Source organism: Paroedura picta, chromosome 4, assembly GCF_049243985.1.
Source record: "Paroedura picta isolate Pp20150507F chromosome 4, Ppicta_v3.0, whole genome shotgun sequence".
Taxonomy (NCBI): Eukaryota; Metazoa; Chordata; class Lepidosauria; order Squamata; family Gekkonidae; genus Paroedura; species Paroedura picta.
In genome coordinates this window covers 3083182-3110483 of record NC_135372.1, presented here as the reverse complement: position 1 = coordinate 3110483, position 27302 = coordinate 3083182, and the positions used below count along the sequence as shown (strand labels likewise).

Sequence of the window (27302 nt, the reverse complement as noted above, 5' to 3'; positions counted from 1 at the left end):
TTCTGATGATTGATCTACAGTGCCTGGTAACCTGTAGGTACTCTTCTTTAGAGCTCTGTCCTTCCCTCCATTTCCTGAACATCTCCCTTTTCTTTCTTAGTTCCTCTTGAAGTTCTCTGTTCATCCAAATAGGCTTCTTAGAGCTCCTGCAGTGTTTTCGTCTTTCTGGGATAGTCATTGATTGAGCATGCAATAGCTCTTGTTTGAGTAGCGCCCAGCCTTCACATGCTCCCTTCCCTTCCAGCATTCTCGTCCATGGTATGACACTCATCATGTCTCTGAGTTTGTTAAAGTTTGCCCTACGAAAATCCAACATCCCCGTCTGGCTACAAGCTTCCTTGCCTCCCCATCTCAAAAGGAATTCTATGAGAACATGGTCACTTCCCCCTAGGGTCCCCACCTCCTTCACCTCATCCACCAACTCTTGCCTGTTGGTCAGTATTAAGTCCAGTATGGCTGAACCTCTTGTGGGTTCATCTACCATTTGATAAATGAAATTGTCAGCCAGGCAGGTCAGAAAGTTGCATGACTGAGGACACTTCGCAGAGTTTGTTTCCCAGCACACATCTGGGAAATTGAAGTCACCCATGATGACAAGGTCCTGCTGCTTGGATATTTTCTCAAGCTGCTCACAAAATGCATCATTTACATCCTCTCGTTGGTCAGGCGGTCGGTAGCAGACACCAACCACCACACTGTTTGTTTTCCCCTCGCTTATTTTCACCCAGATGCTTTCCACTGTAGATATGCTCTCCTTCACTAGAATTTCCTGACAGGTAAGCCTGTCACATACAGTGCCACTCCTCCACCTCTTCGATCTATTCTGTTTTTTCTGAACAGTTCATATAATTTTAAGATCTGTTTGGTTATGTAACCCCATGGCCTATTTTATTATTTTGTTGAAATTTTAAACCCCATTTTTATATGTCTTATACATATTTCATGCCAATAAAAGGTTACTGACTGATTAACTGAGGTTGCTAATTTTGTCAAAGCTGCATTGTCAGCAGTTATATTTTCCCATTCTTCAATACTTGGACAGACTTCTAATTTCCATTCTGCTGCGTAGGTAATTATAGCTGCTGTCACCATATAGTTGAATACTTCAAATAAATTAGTAATTTATTAGACACTACTTCTTTAGGGAATTTAAACTTTAATGTTCTGAATTTCCATGTATTTCTTTCCAATACTTTTTCTCTTTTTTTACAAGTCTACCACATATGGTGAAGGTTCCATCTATGTCTTGTCAGTTCCAGCATTTTCTTTTGTAGTTTTTCTCTAGTTTCTCACTATCCTTTGGGGTTATGCACCACCTAAAAAACATTTTGTACCACATTTCTCTGAACACCTGACTGGCTGTAAACTTAATTTCTTTCCATAACCATGCCCATTGATAGATAAAATTCTGCATCCATTTAATCATGCATTTTTCTCACTTGTTCTTTTTCTCTTTCTAATTGAAGTAATAACTTACATATCTATTGTAGTAAATGGTCTTTATTTTGTAATCTTCTGTTCAAACTCAGTAACCTCTCTTAGTGCTCTTCCTTCTGGGCTGATAATCTTCTTTAATCTTGAAACTGATAATATAGCAGCCACCCGATGTTGATTCCTTTATCTCTAATATCTAACCAGGACCTAATTTCCCCCTAAGCATTTACCATATTCCCATACATTTAAAAAAAACTTTTATTTCTCATGTTATTACCATAATAAGTTTCTATTGTGGACATGAGCAGAAAATTTGGAGGGCTCAATAAATTCCGTCATGTAAGCCATATTTTCAGAAGTCCATCTCTCTTGCGCTATTATAGTTTTAATTGATTTCTTAATCTTTAAATAGGACAGGGTCCTATTAAATAAAAGAGTAAGGCCACCTGGGGAGGAGTTAGGGCGGGCCCTGTCCAGGATAAAAACTCAGAGGGCCCAATCAGGAGCCGCAAAGCGGCTCCTGATTGGGCCCTCCGAGTGTCCATCCAGGGCCAAGCAGCAAATGGGGAGGCGCGCAAAGTGCCTTCCTATTGGCCCCTCACCAGGACAGACCAAAATTCCATTCACCCAGCCCAGTCTGGCTGCCAGTCTGGCACTGACCACCAAAGGGAGAGGAGGTCAGTAGGGCTGCCCAGGGGAATGAGAACAGAGGCTTGGACAGGCTGTGCCAGCCCTTTTCACTCCAAGGCTGTCCTAACTGCCATGTCCAACTGCAAATTGCCTCAGAACCCTGACAGAGCAGGCAGGAGGCTGCAGAGAGCTCCCCCTCCCCCCCTTCAGCCCTGCTGCAAAGGAACCTTTAACAGCCCCTGACTGAGGGAAGGAGGCCTTTCCAAGAGCAACGCAGGGGAGCCTGAGGGCCTTCCTTTTGAGGGGGGGGGGACTTTCCCCTTCTGCCAAACAGTTGGATGACAGGGAGGCCACAGAAAAGCCCCTTCTCACTTAAAATACTGCTCTGGCCGGGGGTTAGACACAGCCAAGCCATGTGTCTTTCTTCTTTGCAACTCTCTGCAGATTTGAGGCCACTGCACAGTGTTATTCTGCAGAGGAAGCTGGCTCTTTTGTCTCCTGTTTCATCTGCACAACAACCCTGTGCAGTAGGCCTCAAGTCTTTCAATTCAACAACAACCTGTGTGGGAAGCCTTAAATGTTTGTTCTCTACCACAACCCCGTCCAAAGTAGCCCTTTCTGCCTGGGGAGCTGATCTTTATACTCTGCTGGTGAGCTGTAATTCCAGGAGCTCTCCAGGCCCCACCTGGAGGTTGGCTACCCCTGGGTTGGAAATATTCCTGGAGGTTTGGAGGTGGGACTTCAAAATCGTACAATGCCTCAGAGTCCAGCCTTAAAATGAGCCATTTTTGCCTGCAGTTGGTAGGGTGCAGGAGTGTCCCTCCTGGCCTATGGGTTATGGCCAGCCCTTATCAGCAACTGTTTGTATTCTGGGGCGCAGACAGGCAGACCAGCATCAGTCCTGTGAGTCTGGAAAGTGCAGGAAGATCTAAATAAATATTTACAGCCTGAAACTAAATAGAGAACAAGTAAATGTCTGGAGACACATCGTCACTGAAATAGTAACTGGCAAATAACCTTGGCCTGACAAATAAAAAAACAGTATTAAAAACCTTACTAAGGTCAAGACTGCTGTGCACAGACAGTCTTCCTCTTAGGGTTGCCAGCTTCCCTGTGAGGCTCGCTACCCCACCTCCCTCATGGGGAGTCTGCTATGGGGAGAGAAGGGGAAGACGATTGGAAAATGCTTTGAGACACCTGAGGCCTGCTGCATCACTGCGGCCCATTCCCAGTTCTCTCAGATCTCTCACAACCCTACATACCTCACAGGTTGACTATTGTGGAGAGACAAATGGAAAAGGTGTTTGTAAACCGCTTTGAGACTCCTTTGGGTAGTAAGCAATAGGGTACAAAAATCCGTTCTTCTAAGGAGCAACCATGAAAGAAGCATGTGGGCATATAACATTTTACCAACAGTGCAAATATGGGAGACAGAAGGAGCAGGGTGGACACCTGTGTACTGCGACTACCCTATGTGTATTAGGGCAGAGGGGCATTTCGGTGAATGTGGCCTAATTCACACAAGAAGGGAAATGACGTAGAACTGGGGGGAATTGGTTGTCATGTAATCTTCCCCTAAGAAGAGTCTCCAGTCTGATTTTCCCTTCACATATCTGAGGACATGGCTCTGGAAAGCTCATCTGTAACCACTGTGCCACAATTCCCAAAGGTCAGTCCTCTCCCATAATCAACGAACATTCCACACCACAGGTTCTTGACACCCATATCTCCACACCCATGGCCTCATTTGCCACCATGCCACCACAACCTCCCACACAACACACATGACAACCCCATGCCCTTACAGACTGGACAACTCCTCCCCTTCCTCTTCCCACTGCCAAGCTCTAGCGCCCGTTGTATTCTTGGAGACAACGGGCTTTGCCCCTAGTCCATAAATAATTCAGTAAGCCTTTATCTAGGCCTGCTGATAATTCAGATTTTACAATTCCAATCCACCAACCGAATCAGGCCCGCTGTGTGTCAATATAATTTTATATTTGGAACTGCTAACCCTCCTATCTTTTTCTCATCTTGTAATCTTTTAAAGCTTATTTTTGGTTTCTTGCCATTCTAAATAAATGTGTTTATATATTGTTGCTACTCTGTCAATATTCTTTATATATATATCTATATATATATCTATATATATATCTATATCTATATATATATATATATAGAGAGAGAGAGAGATATAGAGATATAGAGATATAGAGATATAGATAGATAGATAGATAGATAGATAGATAGATAGATAGATAGATAGATAGATAGATAGATAGATAGATAGATAGATAGATAGATAGATAGATAGATAGATAGATAGATAGCATTTGGAATAAATTTTTTTAGTTTTGGCTGCACATTACATATACTCTTCCCTGCCATGAAATTTTAAGTTTTTCCCATATGGATAAATCTGCTTGTATCAATTTCCAGGTCTTCTGATAATTGTTTTTAGAAAGATTAGTTTTGCCTAGTCACATTTATTATCAGATATTTCATGGAATTAGTGGGTACTGTATATTCTATACTCCTTACGATATCTTCTTGTTGCAATAATAGTTTTATTATTGTTTTTGTCTTCTTTCTGTTGATTTTATCCCGAGAAAGATCCAAATTCTTCAGTATGCTCCATTACATACTGTAATGGTTTTGGGGAATCCAAGATCACTAGGACTGCATTGTCTACTTAGTTTTTCATTTTAAATTGGACTTTATCCACTTTTACTCCTTAGAACCTTATGTCTTGTCTGATCTTTGTCACTAAAATCTCTATTGCTAGGATAAATAGTAGGAGTAAGGAGGGACATCCTTGATGTGTTCCTTTTCTGATTGAAACTGCTTTGGTTAATTTTTGATTTATTAAAATCTTTGCTTGTTGGTTGGATAGTTACAGAATTCAAGACCACAGCCCATATTTTGAAGTACATTCAGTAGAAAAGGGCCATGTTAAATTATCAAAAGCTTTCTCTGCATCCAGAAATGTGGTATTTATTGCTTATTGATTTGCCATTACTCAGGCAGGCAAAAGTTATTTGTCAGATATGAATGGACAGCTATTATTACAGAAGATTAACGCTGGCTTGCTTGTATTTGCAAATTGGAGTATGTTCTTTTCATGGCTTTCAGTTAGCTACAAATGATTACTAGAAGAATCAATGAGCAGGTCGGCCTGTCAGCTTTCTTGTCATCTGGTAACATGTTCATAATGTTGTGTGCAAAGCTCACTTGCTTTCTCTTTTGTTTAATTTCAGGTGGGTCTGTGAAGAAATTCCAGATCTCAAGCTTGCTATGGAAAACTATGTTTTAATTGACTATGATACTAAAAGGTAAGAGCAGCAAGTTGGCTGTTTCACCCCCAAGGGTGACTACGTGAACAAATTATGTTTAGGTTTCTGTTAATTGAGCTAATGGCTACTTTGGGAATCATCTCAAAACAATCGTTGGAAGGAGTGAAAGAGAAAATATTAGCGAAAGCTTTAAATAAAACTTCCTTTTGGGAGAAAAAAAATCTGGGAACTGCCTCATAACAACAAAAAGTCATCAAATTGACCAGCATATTGCGATTAGCGGTGAGCACTTCGGCATGGTTTGGCCGCCTTGGTGATCACTAAAGCCCGAGGTGGCCAGCGCTGTGGTGCGGAGAGGAGGGACAGTGGTGGCGTGCCAGCTGGTAGCCCTACTCTCTGTGCCATGGTGCCAGCCGCCTCGGGCTTCGGTGATAGCCGAGCTGGCTGGATCGTGCCGAAGCACTCACCCCTAATTGCGATGTGCATTATTCTCTAGCGCAGGGGTAGTCAAACTGCGGCCCTCCCGATGGCAGGGGCTCATGGGAATTGTAGTCCATGGACATCTGGAGGGCCGCAGTTTGACTACCCCTGCTCTAGTGGAACAGTCTTATTTTAAGACTAAAGTATATATGGTGTTGAAATTTTATAATGAGCTCCCCCCCCCCTGTGTTTTAGTTTTGCAGCACGCTATGCACAGGACCATAGGGGAGGGGGGTTGGGTGGAAGGACTTAAAAAGGAAAGGAATGACACAAAGCTGTTGCTCTTTCTTATTTGTTTAAATGTTATGCTGCCAGGGCTTAAAGCCGCTGGGGAGAGGGGGAATTTTTGATGGGAAAAATGGCCTAGGGGTGAAGAGTTAATCCCATTCCCCCTTTTCCAGCACTCTTGTCCTGAAATGTATGTGGCTGCTTATCAAGGCAAGAAAATGCGTCGGAAGATCCAAGCATAGAGTTTAGAGCTCTTTAACTGTCCCTCACCCCACAGCAAACAAGGTCTTTGAAATGAAGAGAAGGGGTTTAGGTAGGGAAGGGACAGTGCTTCCCTGGCTCGCCCCCAACCCCACAGCTATTGCTTTGAACTGCTGAAATACTGGAGACCCTAATCATGGTTTTCCTGTGCCACCACTCTTTTTCCTGTACTTCATATTACTGAAGGGCATTTTCAGGTATTTTGGTGAGTGGGGATCTGTCCGCCTACCGTTCTGCAGTTTCGGTGCTGATAACATGTTACTTTATTCATTTATTTATTTATATTTATATACCACCCTCCCCCGAAGACTCAGAAGGCTTCTTGCCAACAGAAGAAGAACAGGTTTTTCTACCCCACTTTTCTCTACCCTAGGGAGTCTCAAAGCGGCTTACAGTTGCCTTCCCTTCCTCTCCCCACACCGAGACCCCTTGTGAGGTAGATGGGGCTGAGGAAGTTCTGAGAGAATGATGACTGGCCCAAGGTCACCCAACAAGCTTCTTGTGGAGGAGTGGAGAATCGGACTTGGTTCTCCAGTTTAGAGTCCACCAGTCTGAACTCTTACACCACGCTTGGCTCATCAGGGCCTGTTCCTTGACTTTACGGTGGAAAGACCCAGAGACCCAGTGTGAGTTCCTGTTCCATGGATCTGAGAAAAATCTAAAAAGGTAAAGGTATCCCCTGTGCAAGCACCGAGTCATGTCTGACCCTTGGGTGATACCCTCTAGCATTTCCATGGCAGACTCAATATAGGGTGGTTTGCCAGTGCCTTCCCCAGTCATTACCGTTTACCCCCCAGCAGCAAGCTGGGTACTCATTTTACCGACCTCGGAAGGATGGAAGGCTGAGTCAACCTTGAGCCGGCTGCTGGGATTGAACTCCTAGCCTCATGGACAGAGCTCTCAGGCTGCATGTCTGCTGCCTTACCACTCTGCGCTACAAGAGGCTCTTGAGAAAAATCTAGTGTCGTGCTAATTGTGATTTTGTGTTCTCACATGTGAAATATCCACATGCAGGCGATCTGTGGACCTTTTAAAGGTTGTGAAGGTGTGACATGTGCCTCCTCCTCCTCCCCATGGCATTCTTTTCTCTGAAAAGAACGTTCTGGAAAAACAAACAAGAAAACTTCTCAGGTTTTCACCACCATGATAAAGCCTTTGTTGAAAAGAGTGCCCCATGCAGCACAAAGACGGCTTCATTTATTTACTTGTTTGGTTATTTATTGGGTTTTTAGACTGCCCTCCCAGCAAGCTCCCTCCCAGTTGGATGAGCATACCTTATTTTTATCTTTGCATGGAGGAAAACTGTTCTATTTGTAGACAGTTCCCCCTCTTAAGCTATGGCACAGCAGGCCTTCCACATTAAGCTTGATCTGTAGGAAAAGGTTCTTCAGAGCAGGGATAGTCAACCTGTGGTCCTCCAGATGTCCATAGACTACAATTCCCATGAGCCCCTGCCAGCAAATCTGGAGGACCACAGGTTGACTAACCCCGCTTCAGAGAACTGAGCCGCCTATAGGCCATGACAGTCAGGGAAGTGTTTGTGTTTCCTTGATCTTTCCTTATGTGGCAATTCACGTCCCTGCTCTGTTTCCATCTGCTGCATGCTACCCATCTGAGCCCCCTTGCAAGAAAGTCTAGTAAGAGGCTGAAATGATGACTTCTGGGATGTGAGCCAGACACCCTTTCAAAGATATATAGAGGTGCTAGAAATGTATCTTAAGTTACCATTTGAAAATAGAGACGTAGTGAAGGGACAGTAGCTGCTGGCTGCGCACGTGCTTGGAAGTCTGAGCTGAGTATCAGCTGATACTCAGTAGCAAAGGAAGATCTGAGTGGATTAAGACTGCTGGCCTGGTCCAGTTTCTCTCCCGCCCTGCCTTGGCACTGTTACCCAGTAACTGCTGCCCGCTTTGATTCTTGAAATTTGATTATGCAATTGGCACATGACTTCTGGATACTCTGCCCTCCCCTCTTCTCTAATCCTTTCATCCTGCGCTTAAGTTGCCTGTGATTTGTTGTTTTGTTTTTTAAAAAGCTGCCAGGCCAGTTTGCGTGTACGGTGACCCTTTGTAGTCCTCTAGTCCAGGAGGCTCAATCTGAATTGCCCACAAGGCACAGTGCAGTGTCTGAGAAAGCAGCAAGCAGAGCAGGGGCGGCATGGGAATCCCCTTACGTATCCTGCCTGGGAGAACCCTGATGATTTAGAAAGATAAACCATGCAGATCAAGTAACTGTGTACACAAGTGCACCGTTTTAGTTCCTGTATCTGGTTTTATTTCTCCTCTGCTTCTCCCCACCCTCCTTCACTCCCCGGCTTTTATTTTCAGGAGGGAACTATTCATAGAAGCCCTTGACTTCATTAGAAACTTCCCAGGTTCCTCAGAAGAGAGTGGAACTAGCTGCAGCAATGCCTGCCCTGCTGACATCCAGATTGAACTGCAGTAACAGACTACAGAAGCCTGCATTTGAAAAATGTTTAAAGGCTGTAGTTGGTTCCAGATGTCGTTGCTGGCGCAGCAACTGGGTTGGGCCCCGGAAGAAATGTAGGGCTTCAGATTGGCTCCTATGCCCAATTCTGGCAGAGAGACCAGTTTTGACCCTTAGGTGTTGCCCGAGTCCAGGGATCCTTCAGAGACCACCTTCATTCCATACAAGGCTGGTGGAGCTTCTTTGTGCATCCCTCTGGACTCTGAAGCATGGTGGGGTTGTGGGCGTGTGTCAGGGCCTTTTTGGGGATGATGTTATGAAGAAGAGTGGTTCTTCTATGCCACTCTTCTCTACCTGAAGGCATCTCAAAGCGACTTGCAGTCACCTTCCCTTTACCCTCCCCATAACAGATACACTGTGAGGGAGGGGAGGCTCAGAGAGCCCTGAGATTACTGAAGAAGAAGAGTTGCTTCCTCTGTGTCATTTTTTTCTACCCAAAGGAGTCTCAAAGCGGCTTCCAATCACCTTCCCTTCCTCTCCCTACAACAGACACCCTGTGAGGGAGGGGAGGCTCAGAGAGCCCTGAGATTACTGAAGAAGAAGACTTGGCTCCTAATGCTGCTTTTTTCTACCCAAAGGAGTCTCAAAGCGGCTTATATTCACCTTCCCTTCCTCTCCTCAGAACAGACACCCTGGGAGGTGGGTGAGGTTGACAGATCCCTGATATTCCTGCTGGGTCATAACAGCTTCATCAGGGCTGTGACTGGCCCAAGGTCACCCAGCTGGCTGCATGTGGAATAGGAGCGGGGAATCAAACCCAGTTCGCCAGATTAGAAGTCCACACTCCTAACCACCACACCAAGCTGGCTCTGAAATTCTTCCTCAAGGAAGCTCCATTGTTAGCCTTCATGAACATTTTTGGCTTAAACCTTTGTGTTCATGGAAGTTTGGCTGCTGCTTATGACCTTCCTTCTGGCCATGTTCTGTTGTGTGTTTACTTTTATGATGCCTATTTTTATGAAAGGAGGTTCATGAACATTTTAATGTAATACTAATACTGGGCAAACTGCCCCCAAAGCATCCTTGCTGTTCCTAACCTTCTAAAAACATCGTGTAGCTGCTGAGGAAAGTGACCCATATTCTCTGGTTCAGTCTCAGGTCAGATGAGATGATTTCTACAGCCACACTGGTTTAGCAGCCAGAAGCCCCCCCCCCCCCCCGGACTAGGGAGGCTCAGATTCAAATCTCGAGTATAACCTCAAAGTTTCCTGAGAGCACTCAGAGTTGTGAATATGGAAAGCAAGTGTGTGGGGGGGGGGGGAGAGAACCACAGTGTTGTATATTTCTGAATTCCTTGGAAGAAGGGCAGGACAAAGCATAACGCTGGCACTCAGGACAAAATATGCACCCTGCAACATGCCGCAGAATCCGCTGCCCCACTCATAATTTTTAAAATATCTTGCGTAGGAGTTCTGCTTTAGACAAAAGGCTCCCTGAGTGGAAGCTCTGACATGGGGCATTGAGCGAGCGCGGTTGGAGCCGGGGTCAGCTTCTCGATGTGGCAAACCTGTGTGCACAGTATCATAACTATTCGAAAGAGGCAGGCGAGGTGGGAGCATACCTAGCAACCTTAAGGGAGTCTTAATTTGCACAGCTGATTAAATTTTCTCTTCTCCCTTGGCCTTTTTCTTTTCCAGCTTTGAAAGCATGCAGAGGCTTTGTGACAAATACAATCGCGCCATCGATAGCATTCACCAGTTGGTACGTATTCCTGGCCGCCATACCAGAACACGTGGAATTCCTTCCAATGCCTGGTTTGAGCCCCTCTTGAAACAGTATTCGCTAATAATCTCGACTGACTTAGTTGGGTGACTGCATGAGCCAGGACAGTGGTCCCAACCCCCAGTCCGGGAACCGGGACCGGTCCGTGGCTCCTCCTCGTCTTCCTTCCCGGCTGCTCCCTTGGGGGCTGCCCTGACACTCTGCCGCCGGCTCACCTTTGGTGCTCTCCAGCGGCATCCATAGCTGGGGCTCCCCCTCAGCATGGCACTGCGCAGCTGCTGCTGGCAGCGCCCCCCAGCAGGCAATGGGAAGTCAGGGGCACCAGCAGGAAAGCAAATGGAGCAGGGTCTGAGATGGTGGGTGCGACGTCTCAAAGCAAAAGACTACCCCCCCTCCGGGCCTCAGTAAAATTGTCAAGCATTGACCGGTCCCCGGTGATAAAAAGGTTGGGGACCACTGAACCAGGACACTTGTGGTTCTATCAAGTTAGCCTTGGATGAAAGTACCATGAAGCTGTGCGGCACTTGAGAGCCATTAGAGAAGCGGGGAGGCCATAAGAATGGAAGAGGCGATATACTGAATTATATCAGTGCTCATCTGGTCCAGCATCCTGTTACATTCATCAGACATCCAGTTGCCCTGCTTGGTCAGCAAACAGGAGCCTGGTTTGTTGGCACAGAGTTGACTCTTAACCAGATCACCATGGCTTAGCAGCCCTCTTCAGAACTCGATTCCTCCTCCTGCGTTGTGGGCAACCCTTGACTACTTTTGAATAGGTAGATGTTAAGGCTAAATAACAAGAGAATACATGTGCATCAGTTTCCTAACTGAACAGAGGGGTGGACTGAAAACGCTCAATCTCTTGTCTGAAATTTGGCAAGGAGGAGCCTTGGAGTGAGAGGTTACAATCCCAGGAAACTTAATCCAAACTGGAGATGTTTCCTTCTTTAAAACCCATAGAAATGAACGTGATAATGAAAACTTGCTGTGTAGATATAGTAGCCTTTATTGGCTTTTAGGAACAAGAGATGAAAAATATACATAGCAATACATAGTTACTCAGTTTCATAAAGAACATGGAATGAATAATTAAGAGGCTTCTGCAGGAGCAGAGTCATCAAGCAAGTCTGGTAATGGTTGCTGTTTCATCCAGTTTAGATTGAAAAGTGGATGATACATCATTAATCCAAAAGTGATGTGTGGTGTCAAAATGACATGGTTGAAAATAGGCCAGATTTTTTTTCTTAATGAATATGAAAACAAAAACAAAAGTCACATGTTTTAAATCTTAGCTTTACAAGTACCCATGTTTTAAAGTGAAGAGCTGTTTATAAAAAACGTAAATAGTAAGTTTGCAAGTTGAAGCTCCTAAAGACCATGGAAGAAGAGCAGCCTTTCCCCTCCTTCCCTTTTGAACGTTTTGAAGTCACTGTTCCTTTGCAAAAATAGCTGCAGGCTTTATTTAAGTACAGGCAGGGGGATTGACTGAGGCTTATAGGCTCCTTAAAACACTGTCAAAGGGTGTTCTGGCAGGGATTTAAGAATCCCTGGAGTTCATTAGTACAGTACAGCAAAAAGAATTTTGCTTGAAATGATCTTTGGCAGGGGAGAAGGGGCGATTTTTTGTTTTAAATGGCTGATTTTAATTTTCAGGGCATTTTTGCTGTGGGAAATAAGCTCCTGCATTGATTCTGCAAGCTGTCATTGGTTGAACTGCTCATCAAGCATTCAGTAGATGGAGGAGGGCGGTTTTTATCCGCGGAAGTTTTTGTTTTGAAGTCGTTGCGGTTTCAGAGGGTTAATAAGGATTGCGGAAAAAGAAAGCCCAATGTTTCGCTTTTGGCAGTATAGTTGTGAGTAAGCCCCCAAATTCAGTGGCTCAGCTGAGAGTTTTGTCTGAGCTGCGGTTTGGCATTCTGTCTGAAATGACTGTGGGGTGCATTCATGAGAAACCATGGGATGAGGCAGGTTCATAAACCTACCTTTGTGCCAGTAATAGTAAGATGTGTGGTTTCGGTTGACAAACTGTAAATTGTTTCTGGAGGCGCACAGAGCTGGGAGTGCTGAGCAGGCAGCAAATGAGGGTGTTTCTTAGCCACATCTCAGGAAGTGCAAACTTCGGTTTGGCCTCCTCTCTGAACTAAGCTGTTGCTTCTCTGGAATGAGTCTCCAAAACACACCTCCATGGAGTTGTCATTAATGAAGTGGCATAGTAGAAAGATTGGCCATATTGACCAATCTAAGCACCCCAGTTTGGACAACAAGCGTTGTTGGTCTTGTGAATAAGGGTGATGAGGCATTTTCTGCATCCAAAGGTGGGTCAGTTTCTTTGCTACGTAGTAATGATGGCTGAGATTGATCCAGGGGACTAAGGTTTCCTTTTCTTCCTTGTTTTTAGTGGAAAGGAACCACCCAGCCCATGAAACTGAACACCCGCCCCTCCAATGGACTTCTCCGCCACATCCTACAGCAAGTGTATAACCACTCAGTAACAGACCCAGAAAAACTCAACAACTATGAGCCCTTTTCTCCAGAAGTATACGGAGAGACTTCCTTTGACTTGGTGGCCCAGATGATAGATGAGATAAAAATGACGGAAGATGATTTGTTTGTGGACTTGGGCAGTGGTAAGTGGCTGCCGTTTCCCTACCCTCACCTTGCTCCAAGAATGCTCTTCTCTTTTCCTCCTTGAAAGCTCTTTTTTTTAATCTCTTCTACTTAATATTTCTGGTAAGGCCTTGGAGGAGGAGCTGTCTTAAGTGCCACTCAGCGCTTAACAGCCACTCAGGACAGCTGTCCCGCCCCTGAGTGCCTCCTCCTATCAGCTTGCCTGTCTGTCCAGTGGCCAGCCACTCACCCTCCGTCTCCCATCCCCGACCACCCCCTCCTCCTTCCACTTCCCTCCGAGGCTCCAGATCCCTGCCATGTGAGAGCTGCCCTTGCTGATGAGTTCCCTTCCTGGGGCCTCCAGCCTTTCCAGGTCCTGTGGGGGAGGGAGAGGCCATCCAAAGAGTTCTTCCACACACACACACACCCCAATCTAACACCCGTTGTATTCCTGAATGCAACAGGCTTTGCCTCTAGTTGACTCATATTTTTGGAATTTGTGGTTTGGGAGAGAAACGTTTTTCAGGTAAAAGTGGAACATGCAGTAGGTGGGACTCATTGGGGTGTGAGAGGTGGGAGAGCGGCAGTTAATGCACGGCACTTTCTGCGTTTCCCTGCTGTTACTGATTCTTTTTCTCAACACTTGCCATGGTTAGCCGGCATGTAGCATAAAAACAAATAGCAAAGAATAAGTTCTGCACAGCTAGTTCTGTATGTCCAGGAAGGAGAAGCACCTTGTTTTTGGTGCATGGCAAGCTGTTTTTAAAAACTGATCTGTGATCTTGCTGTCACTGCCCAGTTGCTGGAGCACCTCAGAGCACAACATGCCCAGACCACAAGCCCCCTGAGGCTGCCTCCCCTGTCTCTCCCTGCTAGTGTTGTAAGGTTGGTTGCACTTAGGGTTGCGCGCTCCGGCGCACTCAGGCTGCGGTGCTTGCCAAAGCAGCCGGAGTATGCTGGAGCGTGCAACCCTAGTTGCACTTTCCCGAGATTTCAGTCTTCTGCCTGTTCCCCTATACATACAGTTTTATTACGATCATAGGCCAGCATAAGAAACATCCATTAAAACCAGGAATTAAAACATCTTAAAATATAACAATAGAAAATACAAAAGGTAGATAAACACAGCTGTCCAGATTCATTTAAAACAGACCATTCTATTACGAATTTTGATCACTGCTCCGCAGAACTTGGCAACTCTATAAGTTGTATTATTTTCTATATCTGCAAGCAGCAGAGAAATGTAAAATTCTCCTGAGCGCCTTGGGAATCTGCCTAGCAGCGGAAGAATGAGACTAGTTCGAATCTCATTATAGAATCGACATTGAAAGAGAACATGTCCCATGGTTTCTACATGCCCAGAGCCACAGGTGCATTTCCTTTCAGTATAGGGTATTTTCTTATATTTTCCTTCTAATACCGCTGAAGAGAAGGCATCACAGCGTGCCAAAGTGAAGGCCCTCCTATGACTAGGTACTTCAAGCTTGGCCAGATATGTCATAGGGGAAGATGAATATCTATTGGGTTCACTAATAATGAAAGATGGGTTATTCGCTAGGTCCTGTTGCCGTTCTGTCGGTCAATCTCTGCTTAACAACTTCTTTGGCCTGATCATATCCCATACTCAGTAGGAACTCAGGAGAGAACCCCAAGAGTGTGATTTTAGTTCTGATGTTTCGTTGCCAAGATGATTGATAGCCATCCTCAGTTGTTAGTGGGGCAAGGCCACGAGGGAAAAAGGACAGTCTAAGCCAGTAATTTAAAGCAGTCAGCCATACTCTAGCCTCCATCTTCATGAAACCTGTCTCAAGTCTCAGAGTAACATTGGAGACACACTTTGGCACTTGAAGAGCAGATCTTAAAAATTTAGATTGAACCCTCTCTAAGGGGGCCAAGTTTGAGGGGGGGGGGCTGTTCCCCTAGTTGACTTCCTGTGGGTTTCTGACAGGCCAGTGTCTGGGATATCAGCTGCTTTTCCCTGACCAATCACTTTCTAGGCTGTACGGAGAGGGTTTTCTTCCCCTTTGCCTCTTCACTGGCTTGTTCTCACTCTCCGCTCAAGTAAGGGAGTGCTTGTACTCTGGCTTCCCTCTTCCTTGCTTAACATGCCTAAATGGGACTTCTTCTATGGTGTATCCGCTAATCCAGTTTACATTCCTGCTTCCCTCTTGGTGACTCTCTGGCTCACAGTGGGCTTTGAGGGCTTGCTCTTCAAAGGGAGGAAAGGAAATCAAATCCCACTAGGCATGCTTGAAGGCAGAGCCGGGTGTGTGTCTCACATGTAACCACTTTCATGTGCAGTTAGATATTTACTGCATTTTTTAAGAGAAGCAAAAGTAGACATTCTTAAGCCCAGTCGTTCCTGGGTCCAAGGACATACCTGGCTTCTGTGGCACTGCATTTTTATCCTTCTCTTCCACCAAGGAGCTCAAGATGCTGTGCATGGTTCTGCCTTTCCTAGTTCATGATTGCAGCGATGTAGCTGCTTTGCATGAGATGCAGCAGAATTGAAACGTGACTGAGCTCATTTCAGATTGCATAGGGGAGGCTCTTGGCCTCGGCCTTACACCCAGTGTAAAGAAGAATGTAAAGATTTCTTTTAATCTGTAAATTTGCAGCTTTATCTCACACTATCATGCCGTCTTGTACACCATTGTTGTCCCGGGGCGCTTTAACTGTGTTCCTTTGTCTTGTTGCCTCAGGCGTGGGTCAGGTTGTTCTGCAAGTCGCTGCGGCCACAAACTGCAAACATCATTATGGGGTGGAGAAAGCCGATATTCCCGCCAAGTATGCAGAGGTATGCAGCTGCCTAAAATCTGGAATTCAGGGGTTTGTGGGCAGGATGGGATCCAGCGGTGGAAAACGGTTCTTAATGGTACATTCAAGTGATAGGCCATGTTGGTCTGAAGCAACACAACAAAACAAAATCAGAGTCCAGTGGCACCTTTAAGACCAACAAAGATTCATTCAAGGTATGAGCTTTTGAGTGTCTGAGGAAGAGTGCTTGCACTTGAAAGTTCATGCCTTGAATAAATCTTTATTGGTCTTAAAGGTGCCACTGGACTCTGGTTCTTAATGGTGACAGTCATGGCTGTGTATACTCTGTCCCAATTTTTAAAAAAAATGCGCACTGAGAAGCTGTATTCTGCAACCTGTGTAAATTGTGTTGGAAGAGCAGAATCACTATTTACACTTTTTATCTTTCTTTTTTGTTGCTGCGTAATTATCTGTGCTTGCTGGAGAGACAGAGAAATTCTTTCTTCCCAAGGAATAATCCCACACTGCAAATCTTGCTGAGCAGCAGGCAGGCATTGTTCACATGATTTGAAGCATTTCTGTGCATCCGTAAGGATTAGAAGGTCTTCTTTAAAAGCAGGCAAGCCCAGATCCTCAGAAATTGGACTTTGAGCCTGCTGCCCTTATACTGGACAGTTTCTTCCATTTTTTCCCTTCACTTTTGGAGCATCCGGCATCCAGACAATCAGTGGTCATCATTCTGCTCTTGCTGCAGCTTCAGAATGCCTCATTGCTGATCCTCTGCTGCTCTATTAACATCCTGGCTGTTTGTGTCAAAAGTGAGGGTTAAAGTCCGATTATTTAGCTTCAGACCTTACAGAAAACAGATACCCTTGATATCCTTGCTGAAACCTGATGGTGGTTTGATCCAGAGCTAAGGTCTTAAGTTATTATTATTATTTATTTATTACGGTCATTGACCAGCATCAAAGTATCTACAGACATAAATTATTACAGTGTTTTAACAGGACATTCGGCATCAGGGAGTTGACAAAGGCACAAAGGTCTAAGTTCTTATTCGGGTTGGGCGCTTCGGCCGCCAAAGTGGCTGTTCCAGCCCAAAGCAGCCAGTGGCGCAGGGGAGGGGGGGAATGAGCGGTGCTGGTGCTGGCATGTCAGTCGGCACATGCAGTATGCATACGGGTCCTGACTGGTACACCTGGAACGGCCGCTTTGGTGGCCGAAGCACACAACCCTAGTTCTCATTGTTATGCCGGAGAAGTGGAGAGCAGGTGTGCAAATAAAATGGGGCAGAGGGGGGAGCAGATTCCAGAAAGCGGTGCTGGATACTGCTGAAACATCTTTTTAGAAGACACGGTATGGAGAGAGGGGGAAACAACAACTTGGCTTTTCTAGGAGCTGTCTCAAGGCTTAGGAAACTGAATAGACATCTGGAGTCATCTGCTCTTCGAGGACTCTTATCAAGAATCTTTCCCAGTTCTGCTCTCCCAAGCAGAGAGTAGATGGCCATCAGATAGCAATGCTGATCCTGTGAACTTAGGCAGATCAAGGGAGGGAGGGCGGGAGGGGATGAGTCAGCGCTCAGCTCTCATTGCCCTTTCTTGTTTGCCCAGGGTAATGCTAACTGCCACGTTGGAGTTAGGAAGGAATTTTCCTCCAGGCCTGGTCGCTCAGGGGTCCTGGAGGGGGGATTTTGCCTTGTTTTGGGCATGGAGCAGCAGTCACCGGGGCAGTGAGGAGGAGGTAGTTGTGAATTCCCTGCATCATGCAGGGAGTTAGACTAGGCTCAATGACCTTCGAGGTCCCTTCCAGCTTTATGCATCTGTGTTTCTAAGTACCCTTTGGGAAAATGCCGAGGATGGTGCCTGAGACTTTGTGTGTGCAAAGGGTGAGCCCTGCCTCGGAGCTGGAATCCCTTAGTCGAAAAATGCCGAGAGAATCAGCCTTCCCAGTTGCCAGTTCTGACAGCTGGTCTCTCTGCCACAGTCCCTTGGTATAGGTTTCATTGGTTCCATTCCTGGCTGGTCCCACTGCCATAACCTTCAGCTTCCCATCTTAAAAAAAGACATGGCTATTTTGCTCGTGTTTTGGGGCAGCAATTTGGTGTCGTGGTTAGGAGTGTGGACTTCTAAACTGGCATGCCGGGTTCGATTCTACACTCCCCCACATGCAGCCAGCTGGGTGACCTTGGGCTCCCCATGGCGCTGATAAAAGTGGTCTGATCAAGCAGTAATATCAGGGCTCTCTCAGCCTCACCCACCTCACAGGGTATTTGTTGTGGGGAGAGGAAAGGGAAGGTGACTGGAAGCCACTTTGAGACTCCTTCGGGTAGAGAAAAGCGGCGTCTAAGAACCAACTCTTATTCTTCAGTAATCTCAGGGCTCTCTCAGCCTCCCCTCCCTCACAGGGTGTCTGTTGTGGGGAGAGGAAAGGGAAGGCGACTGGAAGCCGCTTTGAGCCTCCTTCGGGTAGAGAAAAGCGGCATCTAAGAACCAACTCTTCTTCTTCTTCTTCTTCTTCTTCAGTAATCTCAGGGCTCTCTCAACCTCCCCTCCCTCACAGGGTGTCTGTTGTGGGGAGAGGAAAGGGAAGGCGACTGGAAGCTGCTTTGAGCCTCCTTCGGGTAGAGAAAAGCGGCATCTAAGAACCAACTCTTCTTCTTCTTCAGTAATCTCAGGGCTCTCTCAGCCTCCCCACCCACCCTCACAGGGTGTCTGTTGTGGGGAGAGGAAGGGAAGGCGAATGGAAGCCGCTTTGAGCCTCCGTCAGGTAGAGAAAAGCGGCATAGAATAACCAACTCTTCTTCTTCTTCAGTAAGCTCTCTCAAGAGCCGCCACTCTGCCACCCTTCTACAGTTTGCCAAAATAACCAGTTTACTAACAGTAAGGCTTTTTTTTCCTTTTGTCTCCTGCCTCTCTCCTTTTCCAGACCATGGATAAAGAATTCCGAAAATGGATGAAATGGTATGGGAAAAAACACGCAGAATACACAGTGAGTGAAAAGTAACCGAAACCATAAAACTGCAAGATTGGCTTTGAAAGCAAACTGAAACCCCTTACATGTCCACAGAGGGTGTAGATGACAGCAGTAGATTCTGGTTGCTGCAAGCAATTTGGTTTCTAGGTCTCACAGCAGTGAGGAAACATGCATGGTGGCATCAGTTTAGGAGCTGCAATAGTTTCTTTTGCTGCTTGGAGGCTTATCCTCTGCATTTTCTCTTCTTTTTAAGTTGTTTTCTTTCTGTCCCTGCAAGAGAAGCCGTCTTTCTTAAATTTCAGTTCCTTAGGCCATCGGAGCAGCCAAAGCGATCTGCTGTCTGGGAATTCCGGCTCATGTTTCCATTATTAAAGACTAAAAGCTTCTCATTGCAATTAGCGCAGACAGATGGCGCTTCTGTGGTTCCTCCGTGGAAGTGTCCCCCCGGAATGCTATCCAGGTATCTGGGGGCGTAATGATGTGGAGCGACGTCCGTGTCATGTGGCTGAGGGGCTATTTCCAGGCTGTCTCGTATAATGAGGTCTTTTCTCTCGCTCCTCTTTTAAACGATTTCTACCTGTCTGTGTTTTCCTCCCCATTTCCCTAATCAGAAAATAAGTCACTCAGTTATCGATACGCATGTGGCTGGGGTGTGTTTTGTTTGTGTGTGTGTGTGAGTGGGTGGGTGGGTGCTCAAGAAAGGGGTGATGGCAGCAGAAGCACACACACAGAACAAAAGGGGGGAAATTACACTGTGCCAGCACATTTATCTTTCTCTGTTTTGTGTTGGCTGGATTAAGTGTCTGGAGGAAGCAAGGGGGTGTTGTATTTCATCTTCCACCTCCCCCTTCTCTGGATCCTCACCTAAATTCAGCCCTTTAATCTCCAGACAGAGAGTTGTATTGTGGTAGCTCATAGTTCACAGACTTTGTTAACGCTAAACTTCTGAAACACAACACTCGGAAACAGGGTCTGAATTGCGTGGATTGGTTGGCAGAGAAGAATCTCCCACTGGCCTCCTTGGGCCCTTATAGCAGGTAAATAAAGCATGTGAGGATGGGAGCGGAAGAGCTCTACTCCCTTCCCTGCCTTATAGTTCCTGGCTTTGCTAGCTTTTCCTAATAACTCTGGTTTTCTGCATATCTTTCCCTCTACCCATCACCGAGGATAATTTAACGATTGGTCCTTTTGCAAAAAAAGGGAGGAGAAGAGTGGAGAAGAAAAGAAAGAGAGACCAGCAGGGTATTAACTTCTTCCAGATCTGTGTATTTAATGCCCTGTTTTCAAGCGGGAACTTCAGCTGTTTTTGAGATTCAAAAAGCCCTCCGAATGGCTTTGAAACACAGCCACCGCTCTGCCGCTTTGGACGCCTGCCGCGTGGTCATTTTTAAAAATAGCCTCGTGTGCTTTTCCAGGCAGAACAAAACAGTCATTGTGAGCCAAACGTGTTGCACGGAGGCTGCAGCTGGAAAGAGGCTTCTCCCCTCCCCGCCGTGTGGATTGTGTCATGCGTTCATCCAAGCGCTTGCTTTGCTTCCCACTACAGCTCTGGGGGAAGGGAGGGTACTGCTCCTGTATCGGTCCTCTTTAGGATTTCATTTTTTGGAGCCCAAAGCTCAGCTTCAGGAAACCTGTCACCACCACTGCTCTCCTAATGGGTCCAGTCTCTCTACTGCAGCACTTCTCATAAAGGGTCCCCCATCCTTCCAATTTGACTGCCTCTTTTTGGCTGAGACTCAGCCTTCAGATCCTGTGAACCCAGCTTCAGCACTTTCTGCTGGATAGGCCCTCCTGGTTTTGGAAACGTGTCAGTGGCACTGCTTAAATTGGTAAGAGGCAGGGACTGGTGACGTTTTGAAGTAGATTTTCAATTGCTTTTGTCACTGGAGCCCTATCCTTCCCTAGGAAGAGCCCTATTGTGGATCTCCCTTCCTGTTTCTTACTCATTAATGAGATTAAGCTACTATGGACAAGATTGCAGAAATTTGGACGGGAGGGGTGAAGAGGGCAGTCATTTTAATTGGACGCTATAAATGGCGGTTCTGCTGTTCTGATTGCTCGGTATTCCGTGCTGTACTAGTGGAATCTCTGTTCACAGGCTGGGCTAAAAGTGATGGTGTGGCACACCCTCTTTCAGCACTCTATTAGTTCTCCAAGCACATTCTGTATGACTGGCTTCAAATGTTGGAAGCCTGCCACAGTTTCAAGCAGCATACCCGAAGATGTGTGCCTCTGTCCCATCATTTATGGCATCCTAACAGCCTAAAAGGGCTAGTTTGCTAAAGCTCTGCAGCCTGATCTCTTGCCATAGGTGAACAGGTAAATAGGCTGTTTTAAATATTAATTTTAGTTGGTGAAAAAAATGTGCATCCTGCCATTCAGTCTAGTTTGGGCCCTCAAGGCAGCAAACGATTGAAATGACTGTCAGTCTCCCCCTTCCGCCCACACAGTGTGCGCTCATGCACACACACAAACATACATATAGAGCAGTGATTCTCAACCTGGGGGTCAGGACCCCTTTGGGGATTGAGCAACCCTTTCACAGGGGCTGGCAGGGCAAGCAGCTTGGCTGCGGGGGGGGGGTACCATCTACAGAACAGCCTTGTGGGGTCGATTAAGACAAAGCATTCGTCTAGTGAAGGAGAGCATATCTACAGTGGAAAGCATCTGGGTGAAAATAAGCGAGGGGAAAACAGTGTGGTGGTTGGTGTCTGCTACCGACCGCCTGACCAACGAGAGGATGTGGATGCTGCACTTTGTGAGCAGCTTGAGAAAATATCCAAGCGGCAGGACCTTGTCATCATGGGTGACTTCAATTTCCCAGATGTGTGCTGGGAAACAAACTCTGCGAAGCGTCCTCAGTCATGCAACTTTCTGACCTGCCTGGCTGACAATTTCATTTATCAAATGGTAGATGAACCCACAAGAGGTTCAGCCATACTGGACTTAATACTGACCAACAGGCAAGAGTTGGTGGATGAGGTGAAGGAGGTGGGGACCCTAGGGGGAAGTGACCATGTCCTCATAGAATTCCTTTTGAGATGGGGAGGCAAGGAAGCTTGTAGCCAGACGCAGATGTTGGATTTTTGTAGGGCAAACTTTAATAAACTCAGAGACATGATGAGTGTCATACCATGGACAAGAATGCTGGAAGGGAAGGGAGCATGTGAAGGGTGGGCGCTACTCAAACAAGAGCTATTGCATGCTCAATCAATGACTATCCCAGAAAGACAAAAACACTGCAGGAGCTCTAAGAAGCCTATTTGGATGAACAGAGAACTTCAAGAGGAACTAAGAAAAGGATTATGTTCAGGAAATGGAGGGAAGGACAGAGCTCTAAAGAAGAGTACCTACAGGTTACTAGGCACTGTAGATCAATCATCAGAAAGGCCAAAGCTGAGAGTGAGGTAAGATTGGCCAGGGAAGCCCATTGTAACAAGAAAAGATTTTTCAGTTATGTGAGGAGCAAACATAGAGGCAATAGGCCCACTGTTGGGTGCAGATGGACAAACTCTAACGAAAGATGCAGAGAAAGCAGAAAAGCTTAGTGCCTATTTTACATCTGTTTTTCCCCACTGGTCAAAGGGTTTAGGCACATCTAGAGATGGCCGTAGCCAAAGGATAGTGTCTGGGTGGCAGGTTAACATGGATAGAGAGGTTGTTGAGAGGCATTTAGCTGCACTGGATGAGTTCAAATCCCCTGGTCCAGATGAAATGTACCTGAGAGTGCTCAAAGAATTTTCCAGAGAACTTGCACAGCCCTTGTCCATCACCTTCGGGACCTCTTTAAGGACTGGAGATGTCCCGGAGGACTGGAAGAGAGCAAACGTTATTCCGATCTTCAAAAAAGGGACGAAGGATGACCCGGGAAACTACAGACCAGTGAGTCTGACCTCTGTTGTGGGGAAGATAATGGAGCAGATATTAAAGGGAGCGATCTGCAAACATCTGGAGGACAATTTGGTGATCCAAAGAAGTCAGCATGGATTTGTCTCCAACAGGTCCTGTCAGACCAACCTGGTTTCCTTTTTTGACCAAGTAACAGGTTTGCTGGATCGGGGAAATTCGGTTGATGTCATTTACTTGGATTATAGTAAAGCTTTTGACAAGGTTCCCCATGATGTTCTGATGGATAAGTTGAATGACTGCAATCTGGATTTTCAGATAGTTAAGTGAATAGGGAATTGGTTAGAGAACCGCACTCAAAGAGTTGTTGTCAGTGGTGTTTCATCAGACTGGAGAGAGGTGAGTAGCGGGGTACCTCAGGGCTCGGTGCTCGGCCCGGTACTTTTTAACATATTTATTAATGATTTAGATTAGGGGGTGGAGGGACTACTCATTAAATTTGCAGATGACACCAAATTGGGAGGACTGGCAAATACTCCGGAAGATAGAGACAGAGTTCAACGAGATCTGAACACACTGTGTGTGAACGAGACCTTGGGGTACTTGTGGATTGTAAACTAAACATGAGCAGGCAGTGTGATGCAGCGGTAAAAAAGGTGTATGCCATTTTGGGCTGTATCAACAGAGGCATCACATCAAAATCACAAGATGTCATAGTCCCATTGTATACGGCACTGGTCAGACCACCCCTGGAGTACTGTGTGCAGTTCTGGAGGCCTCACTTCAAGAAGGACGTCGATAAAATTGAAAGGGTACAGAGGAGAGAGACGAAGATGATCTGAGGCCAAGGGACCAAGCCCTATGAAGATAGGCTGAGGGACTTGGGAATGTTCAGCCTGGAGAAAAGGAGGTTGAGAGGGGACATGATAGCCCTCTTTAAGTATTTGAAAGGTTGTCACTTGGAGGAGGGCAGGATGTTGTTTCCGTTGGCGGCAGAGGAGAGGACACGCAGTAATGGGTTTAAACTTCAAGTACAACGATATAGGGTAGATATCAGGAAAAAAATTTTCACAGTCAAAGTAGTTCAGCAGTGGAATAGGCTGCCTAAGGAGGTGGTGAGCTCCCCCTCACTGGCAGTCTTCAAGCAAAGGTTGGATACACACTTTTCTTGGATGCTTTAGGATGCTTTGGGCTGATCCTGCGTTGAGCAGGGGGTTGGACTAGATGGCCTGTATTGCCCCTTCCAACTCTAGGATTCTATGATTCTATCTGTCTGGAGCAGCGGAATAGAGCAAGATCGGCATGGTGGGACAAGAGGCAGAACCCAAGAAAAAAACAATTTATATCCAATCACGAACAATGGATCTTCACGCCATTGGTCAGTTTCCATTTAACTTATGTAAAAGAACACTTGCCTAATTTTATAGTTGGGGGTCACCACAATGTGAGGAGCTGGATTAAAGGGTTGCAGCATTAGGAAGGTTGAGAATCACGGATATAGAGTGACAGTGAAGGAACACCTGCAAAACAAAGTGTTTTACCCACTGGTGGAAGATAGTGATCAAGGGAGGTAGACTAATTTCCCTGAGGAGGCCCTTTCTCAAGTTGCTGCCCATCTACCCTTGGATATTGGGGTGTAGGCCAAGCAGAGTCCCTAAATGTGATTGCAACTGTTGGGTAGGTTTGCATGGGAGTATGTAGTCCTTAAGGGGAGCAGGTACCAGACTGTATGTGGCATGTACATACCAGCATTTTCAGTTAGTCCTAGAAGTAGTGGATAATATTCCAAAAATACAAGATGGCAAGAGTCTACAATACCAGCTAAAATTACAGCCTTGCAAAATCTGTGTGACTATCTGCAGATATAAAGGCCAAATGCCTCTTTGGAAAACCAAGCACCAGGTATTTCAACACCTAAGAGATCTCCTTGGCAAGTCTATATCACCTATTGATTTGATTTCGGTTGAGCCTCTCAACAACTCAAATCAGGTACAAAGAACCATGCTTATTTTCACAACTCCTAAGGTACCTACAGCTTTTTTGCACCAGAAACCCTTTCTGCGTACAAAAGGGATATTTCCAGTCCGAGTATTCGATAACCTCATTTTAACTTCATTGATATCAAAGCCTCCACAACTTAAATCCTCAACGATAGATAAAAATCATTCTGAAGATCAGAAGGACGCTGTTCATGGAGATTTGATAAACTGGACTGACTCTATGGATTCCATGAATAAGAAATGTGGACATTTTATTCCCGATTATTCCATAGAAGAGAACTTAATCAGCCCTCCCACCTGCTGAACAAACTGAGATCACTGATAGACTGGATCCCCTAAGACAAAAACTTCTGAGTACAAAAAATGAGTTGTCTCCAAAGGCGCCAGTAGTAAAGCCGACAAGTGAAACAAGAGACTCTTATCCATCAGATTCAGCTCCCCCACTTTCACTTCCTCCCAAAATAGCTGCTGGAAATACTGGAAAGCCCAATAGTGTATCACTCAGTTGCTCACAGACCAAGATGGAGACAGAGATTATAATAAACCAGCAGACTAACCCTGACTCCATAATATCTTCAAAAAATGGCTGTGTTTTTTTAGATCATGATGGTGACCTTAATACTATCTCTAAACTGGATTGACAACTAAAAATTTTATCCTGGAATCTTGGAGGTTGGAAGAACAAGCTATATGACTCAGATTTCTTAACCTTTTTACAGGGCCATGATATCCTATGTCTCCAAGAAACCTGGTCCCAAGAATCTGATTCCCCCATCCTCCAAGGTTATCAAGCCTTTTCAGTTCCAGCAGTTAGGATCAGCCCAAAGGGCCGGGGTAGTGGAGGTTTAGCGATATTGGTAAATGTTGACTTAAAAGTTGATGTGCAAGTTTTAGTAAACTGTTGTTCCAACCAATTCCAGACAATTTTAATTAAGGGTCTTTATTCTGGAAATCTAGTGTGTATCAACGTATACATACCACCCAAGAGTTCCTTAGATCAGGATAAGGAGAATCCCTGGGACTCATTGGCCATTATAATGGAATTTTTGATTTACCACTATCCAAAAGCCCAGTTTATTATTTGTGGTGATTTTAATGCTCGAATAGGGTCTGGTTTTAGAGATATAAGACCAGAGACCAATGCCCAAATAGCTCTCCATGCTACCATTCTGGACCGTTTATCAAAGGATGTAATTGTTAACAAGTTTGGTTTGAAATTCTTGGAATTTCTTTCTTTATTTGATTTACATATTTTGCATGGTACTAATTATGACACAACCTGTGGTACCTTTACCTATCTGTCAACTTGTCGGGCAAGTACAATTGACTATATTGCTATATCGCCTAGTTTACTGAATTTAGTATCTTATTTTGAGGTCGGTAATTGCCCTTGGAGTGATCATTGTCCTCTGAGACTATTGTTGTATACTAGTGATAATATCCTACTGAAACCAGTACAAGGTTTTGCAGAAGATACCATTCCAGGTTTCAGAAGAGTTAAATGGTCTGAACAACTAAACAACAAATTACTTCAAACCTTTAAAAATTTAGAATGGGAGTCCCTGCGATTAACTCTTTTACATCCTAGTAATGACGCTATTAAATGCTATGAGACTATAGTCAATCACCTCAAACCACTGTTAATAAACAATAGACCAGTAAAAGCTATACCTTATACAAGCAATGAATGGTTTGATCAAGAATGCAAAGCATTCAAAAAAGCCTTGATCTCTTGCATGAGACAGGTTAGGTGTGGTAACTCTGGTGTTTTAATGCCCCATCTTCTTCAACTCAGATCTCAATATAAACGCCTACTTAAACAAAAGAAAATGGATCATGCTAGACAGCTATGGAATGAGTTGGAATTGGCAGTCTATGAAAAGAATGACCCTCGGTTCTGGGAACTGGTCTCTAATGGTTTAAGTAGTTCACTGCGTCAATTTGAAGCACAAATTCCAGGGAAAGTTTGGTTTGAGTATTTTAGCAAGGTTTTTGGAGTTAATTCATCTACACCGAACATGTCACAGATGCAAAATACTTTCCTTGACATCTTAGACCTTCCAGTTTGGCCCCCAGTAACAGAGGTAGAAATTAGGGGATTAATTTTCTCACTGACCTCTGGAAAAGCGCCCGGGGAAGATCTGATTCCCCCAGATTTGTTTAAAGCCTTTTCAGAATGGTGGGCACCTATCCTAGCCAAAGTTTTTACACAAATAAATGAATCAGGTCTAATGCCTGAAAGTTGAGTATTATTGTCCCTATTTTTAAGAAAGGTGACAGAACGGATCCACAAAACTACAGACCAATAAGCCTGTTGGATATATCAGCAAAATTGTATAGCAAGTTTTTGCTACATAAACTGGAAGACTGGGTGAATGAAAATCAGGTTATACATCCCCAACAAGGAGGATTTAGAAAAGGTCTTAGCACAGTTAATCACTGCCAAACCTTATATCAACTAGCCTTTTCTGGTATAAATAGCCCAACAAAATCATTATATGTAGCATTCGTTGACCTGGCGGCAGCTTTTGACTCCATTGATAGAAACCGCTTATGGTCAAAGTTAGCAGGAACAAACATT

General features: G+C 45.3%; 1 protein-coding gene across 8 annotated transcripts in view; it reads left to right on the top strand.

Moving 5' to 3' along the window:
• The window catches only part of DOT1L (DOT1 like histone lysine methyltransferase), a 119118-nt gene that overhangs the window by 22344 nt on the left and 69472 nt on the right, over positions 1 to 27302 (top strand). For all 8 annotated transcript variants that reach the window (XM_077331546.1, XM_077331545.1, XM_077331548.1 and 5 more), the window contains exons 3-7: positions 5322 to 5396; positions 10451 to 10514; positions 12934 to 13162; positions 15845 to 15939; positions 18828 to 18890. In XM_077331546.1, coding sequence (XP_077187661.1) covers positions 5322 to 5396; positions 10451 to 10514; positions 12934 to 13162; positions 15845 to 15939; positions 18828 to 18890 — 526 coding nt within the window. The remainder of the gene's footprint in view (positions 1 to 5321; positions 5397 to 10450; positions 10515 to 12933; positions 13163 to 15844; positions 15940 to 18827; positions 18891 to 27302) is intronic.